The 13,329-nt window shown below is 42.3% G+C and overlaps 1 protein-coding gene across 1 annotated transcript; it reads left to right on the top strand.

Annotated features, from left to right (window-relative positions):
- Positions 1 to 108: 108 nt before the first annotated feature.
- On the top strand, positions 109 to 9,820 carry trim46a (tripartite motif containing 46a). Its single transcript, XM_030749084.1, has 12 exons — positions 109 to 478; positions 1,312 to 1,570; positions 2,129 to 2,276; positions 3,089 to 3,287; positions 3,366 to 3,512; positions 3,605 to 3,700; positions 4,193 to 4,446; positions 4,564 to 4,685; positions 4,781 to 5,110; positions 5,624 to 5,853; positions 5,995 to 6,062; positions 8,110 to 9,820. Exons 1-12 carry the CDS (start codon positions 419 to 421, stop codon positions 8,555 to 8,557), a joined length of 2,361 nt encoding a protein of 786 aa, XP_030604944.1. The 5' UTR covers positions 109 to 418; the 3' UTR covers positions 8,558 to 9,820.
- The last annotated feature ends 3,509 nt before the right edge of the window (positions 9,821 to 13,329 follow it).

The following is a 13,329-nucleotide window of genomic DNA, read 5'->3' as shown; positions in this document are numbered from 1 at the left end:
GTTTGTCAACCTTCGTTGCACAAATATTATTGGGAGATTGGACATTTTTATTGGCAGGTTTGGCATACATTAAGGTAAAATAAATCTAGCTGGAATATAATAGTGCCAAGTTCTATTTTAAGTGTGTTAATCGGTCTTTGAGCAATGCGACTGTGGCAGCTGTAGCCTTAACCAGTCCAAATCCCCCCACTCTACTCCACTCCACCTCACCTCCTCCCATCTGATTGCTACGTGGAGTGGACTGGTTGTTTGAGACAGACGGCACAGAATCGGCGTGTGTGCAACAGCACGCCTCCAACACGACCACATCAGTCCAGGCCCGGGCTTGCTCTACCTCGGCACGGTAATCCTGCTCAGGGTTTCTCCAGACAGAAAGGGATCCGTTACTGTATCGTAGAGACGTTTGCATCGAGGGAGCATGGCAGAAGCGGACTTACAAACCTTTACCTCTATCATGGACGCGCTGTTTCGCATTAGTGTAAGCGTGACGCTCATTTTATTAGCCATTTTTAACCATGTGTGTTCATTTTAAACGAGATCGTAGATGTCTTTTGTTTTCCGCTTGTATATTTAACTGTAGACAGTTTCTATATTACCTATATGTGCACTGATGATGAAGGAATGTGTGCCATTTCTTCCTTTGGAAGGTATTTTTGACATCTCGAGAAATGGTAATGCTCTAGCAGTGTGGCTGGAAAGGTAAAACAGGGCCACTGTGACCACAAAATAATAATAATAATAATAAAGTTTTAGTAGATCAAGTGTTTGAGGATTAAAATCAAATAAATGTTTTGGCTAGTAGTAGGTTAAAATGCTCATGATGCACATGATGAGAAGATGCACGTTGTCATAGAAACGGGATGCTGCGTTTAAGTAGCTGCAGCAATAAAAAGGGGCCTCCATAGGCAGTAAAACTGAGGCCGGTGGGCAGAATGAGCAGAAAAACCTGTTTTCATTTTACAAATTTCGAATTTTCACTGCTTCCTAATTCACATAGCTGACTAACCTGTGCCTAGATTCTGTAAAGGTAAAGCTAGATGAGCGTTCCTCTTCAGAGAGAGGCTGGATGACACCAACCACAACTCAGGAAAAGCTATCTATTCATCCACTTTGCCCTTTCTGCTTTCTATATATCCAGCACCAGCCTACGTAACCAGTTTTCATCTCCCCTTTTCACTCTTGACTCCTACACATTGCCTATAGAATGTTTCAGCAGGTACAGGATATATAGAGCAGGTGATTCTTTATTTATTCTAGTGATTCAGCTGTTTTTTTATTCTTGAACCTCTTTTGTCCTCCTCTCCTCTCCAGTCCAACATGAAGAGCATGGAACAGGAGCTGCATTGCCCAGTGTGTGATGAGATGGTGAAGCAGCCCATCCTCTTGCCCTGCCAGCACAGTGTGTGTCTGCTTTGTGCAGCTGAGGTGTTGGTACAAAGAGGCTATCCTCCTCCAGACCTCCCTCCAGAGCCTTACTCACCATCCTCCACGCCCAGCACTCGCTCCCCACGACAGACACGCAGACCCGCACCCAGGACGCCTGATCGCCTAGAGCGGGTCCTTAGAACAGGTAAAGGAAATAGTGTGTGTGTGTGTGTGTGTGTGTGTGTGTGTGTGTGTGTGTGTGTGTGTGTGTGTGCGCGCGCGCGTTTGGCATCTAAATGACCAAAGACGATGATGGTGTCAAAGATGATGATGCCACTGTCCTCTTAGCATCAGAGTGTCATAGATGATTTAGCAGACACGTCAGCATCCTGCTACACATTTAGAGATTTATACATTCATCTCATGACTTATTTAAGTGCATGTAGAGCAAGAAGATAGAGTTAGGGAATCTGTATCTCAAGGAGACCAGAAAGGGAGTAGGCATCTGCCGAGCAGGTGTGCTGCCAAGTTGTATGTGTAAGCAAATAGTTTTTCCTCCACAGTGAACCTTTATTTTTCACGATGATCTGTGCAAATGTGGAGACAAATTAGAGCTTCTCTTTTTTTTTATCTTTTCTCTCCAGTCCTCCTTTGTTAATGTCCTGACAAACTATCTCCACAGCCCCATACAAACCTTGCATTTTTATTCCCCTGTGTCTGTGTCTCTTTCCCCTTTATCCCCACACCTGCATCACTCTCCCAGTGTGTGGGACATACCCGGGGCGACGGCGGAAGGAGACCCATCCCCCCATGCTGTTTCCCTGTCCTTCCTGTCAGCAGGATGTGGAGCTCGGAGAAAAAGGCCTGACAGACTGCCTTCGCAACCTCACTCTGGAGCGCATTGTGGAGAGGTATGCGTAGACAGAAACATAGTGAATATCATGTAAATACTGTCACATCAGAACCTCAGGTCACCTGGCTTTACTTTATTCAGTGGGAATGTCTCATCGTAAGAGCTATAATAGTCTCGGAAAAACCCTCTAACCGATCATGCAGGCAATGTGAAAAGGCAGCGAATGAAGAGTTAAGCCAATAGTGCTTTAATAGTGAGACAGGAAATCATTTGCTGGAATGAGTTGCAGTAATGAATCTTTCCTTTACTCTTGATCCAAGGCTGAGACGAAGAGCAGACTGCAGGGACAGCGCTGAAACTGCGGCGTGCCGTGGGATGGCAGTGGTTAAACTGTTCATGTTTTTTCCACCAAGTTATGCGAGCAAGTTTGGACTGAAACACTTCTCGGGCTTCTTTAATGTTATTATCTGCTCCTCTCATCAGTTCAGACAAAGGAGATCAAAGTGAGAGGAGCTGCTTCTGAAACAGTGAGACAGGGCGAGAGAGAGTTATAGGGAGAGGCACTTCCACACGCAGCAGTTTGATGAGTGCCGCTGCTCTCTCCCCTAGCATCATTGCTGTTGGTCAGGAAAGTGTGACGGTGCATGTTTTACTGCGTAGGATGCACTAACAAGGCAGCAGCTGGTGATGTATCCAGGTCAGCCAGTTGAAGAGTTGCCTTCCTAACTACTGAAATAAGCAAGCCACAGTTAGATGAGCCCATTATTCTCATTCCTAAGTTGATTAATTTTTTTTTTGCTTTCTTTCTTTGCCGCTGCAGAATTATCACAGCCTTGCTCTTATCTCCGTGTACACATGTCTGTCCTTTAGGTACAGGCACACAGTAAGTCTGGGCAGCGTAGCCATCATGTGCAGTTTCTGTAAGCCTCCTCAGTCTCTGGAGGCCACCAAGGGCTGTGCTGACTGCAAGTCCAACTTTTGCAATGAGTGTTTCAAACTCTACCACCCTTGGGGAACCCCTCGAGCTCAGCACGAACACATTCTACCTACCAACAACTTCAGGCCAAAGGTTGGTCTGTTTTTGTGTTTTGCACGTGGTACACAGTAGCTTCCCTTCTTGTGCCTTAACCCTTTTTTTGTGTTCTAGGTTTTAACCTGCACAGAGCATGAGCAGGAGAGACTGCAGTGGTACTGCCGTACCTGCCAGAGGTTGCTGTGCCCACTTTGTAAGCTACGTCGTGTCCACCATGGGCACAAAGTTTTGCCTATAGCACAGGCCTACCAGGCACTCAAGGTTAGTTTGAGGGTAGCGGTAGCATGTTTTAACTGTGATACAGCCCTGATGTTTGCAGCATGGCAGTGGAAGCTTTCTATTTGGTTTTACAGGACAAGATTACCAAGGAAGTCAACTTCATTTTGGCAAACCAGGAGACAATACAGAGTCAGATCACTCAACTGGAAGCTGCCATCAAACACATGGAGGTGTGCTTTATCTCTGCTTTGTTAAAGTAGGCATTCGATCTACGTAGAGGTGCAACAGTATTTGCTTGAGTATCAAATGCAATATTTTGGGGGTTCACTGGATGCAATCATCTCACATAGTTAGCAGAAAATATGTCATTTAGTTATCAATACTGTGTAAGTTTGACTCAGAGCTTTCTCCTGAATGCTTCCTGCAAAACAATACATTTTTAAATGAATTTAGAGCAACTGTGATGCTTCAGGACTATATGAGTCCAACTTGAGTTTAACTAAACAATTTGCTGTAACTACAACTGCAGCTCAAGGGACAGGTATTACTACTGGAGCCTCTAGAGGCCTATGGCACACATGTATTGGTTATAGATAAGCCATTGTGTCTGTAAATGTGTAAATATCATGCCAAATCCATCATGATTTTTTAATCAGTAGCAGCAGTCTCTCCAGTAATTCTTCATTCTTTCCCATTGTTTTGCGTCCTCTGTGTTTCTGCAGGCCAACAGTGCAGTGGCTCTACAGCACTTGACTCACTGTATCCAAGAGCTGGGAGCAGCTGTGGCTGAGCGCCAGGGGTCTTTGACCTTGGGCCTGGAGGGATCCCGTAGCAGAAAGGAGGAGGCCCTGTCCACTCAGGTCTTTGAGAAGCAAGGCCTGCTGGAGCAGGCAGGTCTGATGACCTACACTCAGGAGCTGCTCAAAGAGACGGATCCACCCTGCTTTGTGCAGGCTGCAAGAATAACACACAACAGGTAAAAGATTCGGCTGAATCCTGAATTTAAGTGGAATGAAAGTGTTAGGTTTGAATTGTTATCTTTTCTTTTAATTTGTCTTAATTTTTTTTTTTTTATTTAATCTCTCATCTCTAGGCTGGTGAAGGCTATAGAAAATCTCCAGTGTTTCTCTCTTGCTGCTGATCCCTCCTTCAGACACTTTCACCTGGATGCATCCAAAGAGATAAAGATCATAAACAGTTTGGACTTCATACAAGGTGGTTTGTCAGCTTCTTTGGTCCTGTAATACATGACGCGTTAAAGTGTTATTATACTTAAAAAAAAAAAAAATTGCGGCTTTTCTCCTTCACAGCCCCACTGGCTCCAGTCATTGACACTCAGAAGACATTAGCTTACGACCAGCTGTTTTTATGCTGGCGGCTCCCTCAGGACTCGGCTCCAGCGTGGCACTTTTCTGTTGAATACCAGCGACGAGCAGGAGGAGCTGCAGCTATGTGGGGTGGCATCAGATCCCCTAATTCTGCCACAGCATGGCAGCGCCTAGATGAAGTGAAGGGGACTAGTGCTGTGGTTGATCGACTGCAGATGGATAGCGTGTATGTGTTGAGAGTGAGAGGCTGCAACAAGGCTGGCTTTGGAGAGTACAGTGAAGAGGTTTACCTCCACACTCCACCGGCACCTGGTAAGATACGTACACATCATCAGTTGTGTCTAGACTAAAATTCTTAATTTTGCCACTCTTATTGGAAAAGATGTTTTCTCCCAGTATTCATATTGCCAGAATCAATTTTTTTTCAGCTGATCAACTAATCTTGGTGTTTCTTTTCTCTCCATCCCTTGATTTCCTCCATCCCCATTGTTTTAGTTTCTGCAAAAGCCTTCCTTTATTTGCTCTGCATTCCAGTGCCATCCCAGTCATACTATTTCTGCTTCTGTTTTACATGCCACAGGTCTGTTTTTTTCTGCACTTTCCAAAATCGTTTGTGTTTGTACATTTTGTCCATTGTTTCTTTTTGATTCTAAATAATAACCCATTCAAAAACTTTTCTTATGTAATTGTTTGAAAAAGCTGCTTTTTCACTTTCTGTTTAGACTTACTGTAGTCTCACTCTGTCCGAGCTGTGGGATCTAACTCTTCCTCCTTTCGGAATCCTTTCCTTTACCTTCCTTGTCATCTCTCCTTCTTTATCCTTAGTCTTGAGTTTTTCCTTGGACTCTCGCTGGGGCTTGCATGCTGACCGGTTGGCACTGGGTAAAGGCCAAACCTACGCCCGCAGTGTGCCAGGTCTGTCTCTTCTGCAGGCTGCCGACCGCACACTCACATCTTGCCACTTGACTTCTGACCTACTCGTGGCAGACTTGTCTGTCACTCAAGGCAGACATTACTGGGCATGCTCTGTAGAGCCTAGTTCCTACCTGGTAAAGGTAAGATGAAGTCTTGTTGGTCATTTAGTTTGATTTAATCAAACTAAATTAGTGAATTAGCTTTTGTTTTTTTATCCTTACATGCAGACTCACAATGGATGTGACCAAAGTTTTCTTTATTTTTGTTTGTCTCATTTGCAGATAGGAGTTGGGCAGGAAGCTAAGCTACAGGAGTGGTTCCATCTCCCTCAGGACATGGCCAGCCCGCGGTAACTAAACCTCACTTTTTTTAAACTGTTGACTTGAAAATGGATGTCAGTCACAAGTCTGTTTCAAACACACACGCACGCACGCACGTACACACAGACGCACACACACACTTCTCAAAAAAATAAAGGAACACTTTATTAAACTTCTGGGATATTGATCTGGTCAGTTAAGTAGCAGAGGGGGTTGTTCATCAGTTTCAGATTCCTCGGTGTTAATGAAATTAACAATAGCTGCACTAGAGGGGCAACAATGAGACAACCCCCAAAACAGGAATGGTTTTACAGGTGGAGGCCACTAACATTTTTTTTTCCCCCTCCTCATCTTTTCTGACTGTTTTTTTTCACTAGTTTTGCATTTGGTTAGGGTCGGTGTTAATACTGGTAGCATGAGGCCATACCTGGACCCTACAGAGGTTGCACCGGTAGTTGAATTCCTCCAGGATGGCACATCAATACGTGCCATTGCCAGAAGGTTTGCAGCACAGTCTCAAGATCATTGAGGAGATTCCAGGAGACAGGCAGTCACTCTAGGAGAGCTGAAGGATGAAGGAACTGATACCATTGAGTGGCTCCCATGCTTGCCTGACCTAAATCCAATAGAACACCTCTCGGACATTGTTTTGGCCCGACGCCACCAGGCTGCACCTCAGACTGTCCAGGAGCTCAGTGATGACCCAGTCCAGATGTGGGAAGAGATTCCCCAGGACACCATCTGTAGTCTCATTAAGAGCATGCCCTGATGTTTTGAGGCAGGCACACAAGCACGTGGGGGTTGATAACTGTCTTTCCCAGCAAACAATGTTGCATCTTTTCATTCCTAACACATTACTGAACACACGGGCATCTTTCTTGGTCTGCACCCTCTCAACCTATGGCGAACTTGCTTCACTGTGGACAGTGATGCTGTTGTTTCAGCAGTTTCCAGTTGATGGCAGGCTCGAGGTTTGGTTGTCGCTGGGTAGTTCACGAACATCCTAATTTCCTCTCATCTGAGGGTGACTGTTTGGGACTTCCCTATTCAAACTTGTGCAACCAATTCATGTTTTTTTTTTTTGTTTTTTTTTAAGTCATTAAAGATGTATGCAGTACAATCATTCCAAATTGGAAAAAGAACAAAGAAATCATTAAAACATGCCCTGAACATTTAGCTCACAGACACATTTTGTAACAAACTGCACAGAAACTGTGTGTCTGGTTATATTTTGAGCTGAATGAAAAGCTGCGTTAAAGATTACCCGGCACTTAAAAAAGCTTTCGTCTGTTTATGCTCTTCTGTGGTGCTAGCTAGATGCTGAAGTACTGTCAGCAACTTTATTCACATCTGCGCTATGGACACATCACAGGGATTAGAAGAAAGAAAGGATGTGTTGAAGCTGTAACTGGGCTGTGGGGCTGTGTCTTATTTTCTTATTACTGAGCAAGCATCTCCACGCCATCACTGGAAGCAACAGCAGGCTGCAGGACATGAAAAATTAATTAATTCGACAGTAATATGCATTAACCTATCCATCAGATTTAAATGCTCATTAATTGAAGATGCCGGAATATATGTACAATATAATGCACTGAAACCACAGATGGGAGCCAGTGGGATGAACCTCTGTCATATGAATTGGTATCTGTGGTTTATTTAAAACACATTCAGTGTTGTGCCTTGTATACAGATGGACAGGAGCCATGCCAGCAGTGTCACTTCGTTCACACATACACCAAAATCGGCATTAAATATTTTTGACCACTTGGGGGAAGCATAACAGCTTGTGAACACTAATGTTACTGCTGTTTGCCACTGCTGAGACCAGCACTGAGAGCATTGGAGAAACTGAATGGGGACAGTAAAGGTGTTTTGTTAAAACTAAACTGAGCCCAAAGCTGCTAAAACATTAAATGAATAGTCCTGAGCAGAGCCAAACAATACAAGCATATTGTAACTAAGAAAGCAGCGAATGTAATACCATATCCAGCCTTTTGGTTTGGAAACTGTTATGCTTTGTTTAGTTTTCCTCTTGTTTAGCCAAACTTTACTGTTACCTCTGCCTCCTCCTAGCTGTGATCCAGACAGCGGCCATGACAGCGGGGCAGAGGATGGCCAGGACTCCCCTACCTTCTGCTTCCTCACTATGGGCATGGGCAAAATCCTGCTTCCTCAAGGACATGGCCAAACTCAGAGCCAGGGCGACAGCCAGAGCCAGGGAGCAATGCACTCCCACAGTAGCAGCCATAGTAGCATGCCTCACCCTCACACTGCTCCTCTGCCACCACGACTAGGAGTGTGTCTGGATTGCGACAAAGGACGAGTCACCTTCTACGATGCCCACTCTTTGCGTATGCTATGGGAGGGACATGTGGATTGCTCTGCTCCGGTGTGTCCGGCATTTTGTTTCATTGGTGGCGGAGCCCTGCAGCTGCAGGACCTTGTGGCCAACCGGAGCATTGAGGAGCCACCACCACGGAGAGTAACCATCCAGACAAGGGCAACGAATCTAAGTAAATGAACAGCTTGTGGAAACAGTTCACTCAGAGATCAAACCTTGTGAAATGATCCTGATCAGACTTTGCTTTCTGACTGAACTGTCACCGGCTGTAGTTTCCCCTTCAGTGTGATGTTTGAGATCTGAATATAAATATCTGATGTTTTTTTGCAGTTGCACTTGGCCTGAAATGATCACAATTCTCTTTTGGCTTTTTATTTTTAATTAACAAAAATTGCTTTGCAATGCTACTAAGAACATTGTGGCCAAAGTGGTTTTAGACTATGCAGAATTCTGTTCACAGGGTCTCTTCAACAATCTGTGTGCAACACAACAACAAAAAAAATCTGCTGTCCCTTTACTTTTGGCTGACTTTCTCCCAGAATGATTGGACAACATAAGTTGCATGCAGGTGTAACTAGGATTCATAACTTGCATATATGCAGATAACCGACTGTCACCTTGTGAAAACTCAGATGTACTGTATGCTTCATTCTTTTTTTAATCTTAAAATTTTATGTAGCTCCAGCAATGTGAATATAAACCAGAATTAGAGAATGTGAATTTTCTTCGGTAGTCGAATAAACCACTTCAGTTTTAGTTTTATATAGTCGCTGTTTTGCATTTCAGAAGAACTGTGTGGCTTTTTGGCTGCGTAAACATGCTCACAGTTGCCTATGCTTTTTTTTTTTTTTGTTTTGTTTTTGCCGATTATAACACAAATCAAAGAAACCTTCTGAACAAATGCTCTTCTCATTATACTGGTTGACATAACCATGTGAATACATTTCAGTGTGTCACATTTTGGAAAGTTAAAAATGTTGATGGCCTGCCTGTCTTGTGTTTATGGTGTTTGAGTGATTTACACATACTTGTTAATGATCTGGTAAAGGAATTGGATTACTGAGAAGGTGACACCCCCCATTCCTTTTATAACCTACAATAGTAGATAAGTTACTTATTTCCTGTTATATATATAATTTCAATGCAAAGAGTTTACATTGTAGTATTTTCAAAATGACAGGCTCAGACTGTATTTTGATATGATTTCCTTGTGGGTACGTGTGGGTGTGTGAGCTCTGGCTGTGACCTTTACCCTTTCTGTGGTATGTATGTGTCTATCCCGTCCTGTCCTGTCTTAGACGTGTCTATACCCCCTACTCGTGTTCCAGCACAGCACTTGAATGACTTTAGACTGTAGCATCTCAGAAATCAGAGTCCTCCTGATTTAGACTTTGCCTTGCTGGCAGAATGTTTCTATCATGTCAAGAGAAAAACAATAAAAGTCTGGCAACTATGACATGGAGTCACTTTGTGCCAAAATGTTCCTGCCACAACCTGTGATTTGTGTCTATGTACAGTACTGTGCCAAAGTCTTAAGCCATCCCTCATTTATTTGTATTTTTCTAGGAAACAGATGCAGCAATTTATTGAAACTTGTGCAAACATACATGTAAATACAGTATATAAAGCAAAAAAAAAAAAAAAAAGTTTGTACAATTCTAATGAGTTTGAAAGTCAACATGGCCATCTTTATTCTTCAGCACAGCCTGAACTCTCTTAGGCAGCTTTCTTCTCATTTCTGTAAGTAGTCTTCAGGAATAGTTCTCCAGGCTTCTTGAAGGACATTCAGAGCTCTTCTTTGTTCTGTTCTCTGTCAAGATGATCCCACACTGCTTCAGTAATGTTGCAGTCCGGGCTCTGGGGAGGCCAGTCCATGACTCGTGCATTTTTCTATCCAGGTATGCTTTTACTGCACTGACAGTGTGTTTGGGATCATTGTCATGCTGAAAAATGAAGCCGTTAATCACATCCTTTTCCGATAGTATTGCATGGTGGATTTCTGTGTTCTTAATTTCACCGCTGGCTGAAATGCAGCCCCCAAATCATGACAGGGCCTCGACTGTGTTTCACAGATGGCTGCAGGTTCTCGTTGTTGTGCTGCTTTTCTGACCTCCGTAGATATTGATGGCAATTTGAACCAAAAAATTTCATATTTGGAATCATTCCTCCATCAGACCTGTTGCTACTGATTTTCAGTTCAGTTCTTGTGTAATCTGGCACACCTCAGCCATTTTTTTCCTGTTTACCTTCCTTAAGAATGGCTTCTTTACAGCCACCCTTACACTGGGATTATTTCTGATGAGGATTCAGTGAACAACAGTGATCAACTGGAGGTCCAGATGTATCTCTCAGGTCCTATTTCAGTTCTTTGCTGGATTTTTTTCTTATTTCTTAGATATAAAACTTTCAGATACTGTTCATCTGCTGTCATTTTTAAGCCTGCCACATTTTCTTTTGTCCTCCGCTCATCCAGTTTCCTCATACACACCACACACTAGTCCAAGTTTTCAGCTAATATCTCTTTGGGAATCACCTTGTTGGTACACTAATAATAATTTATACCTGTCAAACTGTGTCATTTTTGACATTTTTGTAGATTCAACTGGATAGATGGGAACAAATGATGTGTTTTTGCAACAGGCTTCTGGTAGCAAAGTTCCTTAAGATACGATCTTAAAATTGGTTCTTTGCCAAGTTGTCTGTTACGTGTCGACATAACACTGGTTCATCCCTTAAGTTAGGTGCCTTTTTAAACTTGAATGACTCATAGTCCAATGATAAACGGCTTAACAAGCAACAACAACAACAAAAACATTTCTCTGTAAATGGTCAGGCACAAGGGCAGGATGAAAAATGAATGAAAAAGCAGCCAAAGTCCAAAGAAGAACTTTGAAATACCTCAAATAAAGCCTGGAGAACGACATGTATTGCACAAGGCCACTTTAAAAAAAAAAAAAATTGAAAGTCTGACTCCTTGGAAGCAAAATATGAACTAATGATGGATGGCTCCAGAGTTTTGCACAGTACTGTGGCATAATCAGTAAATTATCTCTTTTCCCTTCCCTTGAGCACCAGAACATGTGAACACACAGATTTCTCTGTACTAGAGTAATCTCCTCTTTCTGAATAATGCCGTTCACAAGCAGACTTCCATGATAGGACGTCTCAACATTGTGCCTCTATCATTCCATCTTTAAAATTTGAACCCCCAAAATAAACTCACTTAAATTTAAAACAACTAACATGTTCTTACACCCAAAATGTATACATATGAAACTGGTGGGTAAAAGAAAAGCTGAGACATTTTGATTGACTGTAAACAGCAGAACAGTAGCCTAAGACGGGTTATAAAAACAAACCCTATTTGTTTGCATGTCATGGAAAAACCGCTGTGCGTGATGCCTGACTGCATGTAAGGGCAAGTGTGCCAGAGCTGCTCAAATGGATAAAGTAGATGTTTTGTGCCACAGGGTTTAAATATAATCAACCAGATTTGTACAGAGCCAAGACACACCTTGGGAAATCTGATACCAACAGCAGCAGAAAGATTTCAACACATGCATTAGAGCATGTTAACACCAGGCAGAGCCAGTTCAGTGAGCTGTTTTTAACAGGCTAGTCATCAGACAAAGGTAGATGAATTCAGTGTTTATTATGCAAGATCAGAATTTTTCTGAATTTGCCCTCGTCTTCTGACACCAGAAGGGAGCTGTTGTAATCAAATCAGAGTCGATGCTCTTCTGCTTCGGGAGCTTGCAATGGGAAGAATTCAGCATTAGGGGGCAACATTGCTTCTGCATTGTCCAGTTGTTCTCTCTTTTGTTTGAAAAAGACTAAAAAAAAAAAAAGTCAGCAACAGGTGCACCCTGTGTCAACACTGAGACGTCTGGTCACAAATCTGTGATGGCATGTCCGATGGTGTAAGGTAATGGGAGCTTTCAGCTTCTGTTTGGTTCATCTGAACCAATCTTTCTGCTATTCAGGTTGTTAGACCTGGAAGAATATTAATCTTCCTCTTATCTATCTTGTCTCTCTTCTTCTTTTTCTTCTTTTTTCTTTTTTTGGACTCAACAGAAAGCGAAAGAAAACCACCCAACAGGGCACGGATGAAATCTACATTAACACCACACTGCTTTCCAGTGTACTGTTCTTTCTTTCTTTCTTCATGGTGTTTTCCCCTTGCGTAGGACTCTGCATGCCCTGTGGCTTCACCATTTCTTAGCTACGGCTCACTTTAGCTTAAACATGTTTGCCTGAGGAAACTTAAGGCAGTTTCTATACACAAAACATATTCAACAGAAATTGGTTGTGTCCTCTGACTGAGACACTTCGGTGGAATCATTGCATAATCATGCGATCGTGCTGGTAATAACGTCCTCATCCACTGCATTACTAATAACTGGGAATTTTTAAAAGAGCTCCAAACTTTTGACAATGAAATTTAACCCTCCCAATGATCAGGCTATTTTACATATCAAAATGACCCCATTATATTTTATACAGGAATTACTCTGTTTGTGTTTATCATACCATACTGTTTCATTTATCTAGGACACATATTTTAAAATGTTTTAATGTAATTAATCACAGGTTTCAGTATTTGTAATGTAAAAAGGAGTTTAAAAAACAAAAAAACATATGTATTTAAAGTTTACACTATGGAAAATACTTGAAAAAAATACAATAAAAGTTATGCTTGAGTGAATTATGTATGCAGTGTAGAGTATCATTTTAACACCAAAATATAGATGAACTGGTGACTCCATAATATTTTTGTCAATAACAAATTACAATGAAGCCAAAGAGGGCAGAACATTTCAGCTGTCCACATGAGATGCTTAATTATGGAACAATTATCAACAGATTACAATGAAGTCAAAGCCTACACTGTTGAAAAAAAAGTTTTAGGAGAAGCACATTGACAAATTTATGGTAGGAAACATTTTTTACAA

Source organism: Archocentrus centrarchus, chromosome 16, assembly GCF_007364275.1.
Source record: "Archocentrus centrarchus isolate MPI-CPG fArcCen1 chromosome 16, fArcCen1, whole genome shotgun sequence".
NCBI classification, from domain to species: domain Eukaryota; kingdom Metazoa; phylum Chordata; class Actinopteri; order Cichliformes; family Cichlidae; genus Archocentrus; species Archocentrus centrarchus.
The sequence above is the reverse complement of the archived record's forward strand: the minus strand, read 5'-3'. Positions and strand labels throughout refer to the sequence as shown.

Bases quoted from the DNA above. Each gene is read 5' to 3' on its own strand.
- trim46a (XM_030749084.1), top strand. From the start codon at position 419: ATGGCAGAAGCGGACTTACAAACCTTTACCTCTATCATGGACGCGCTG. The intron at 3,701-4,192 runs GTGTGCTTTATC...GTGTTTCTGCAG, and splicing joins CTGCCATCAAACACATGGAG to GCCAACAGTGCAGTGGCTCT. The intron at 4,447-4,563 runs GTAAAAGATTCG...TCTCATCTCTAG, and splicing joins GCAAGAATAACACACAACAG to GCTGGTGAAGGCTATAGAAA.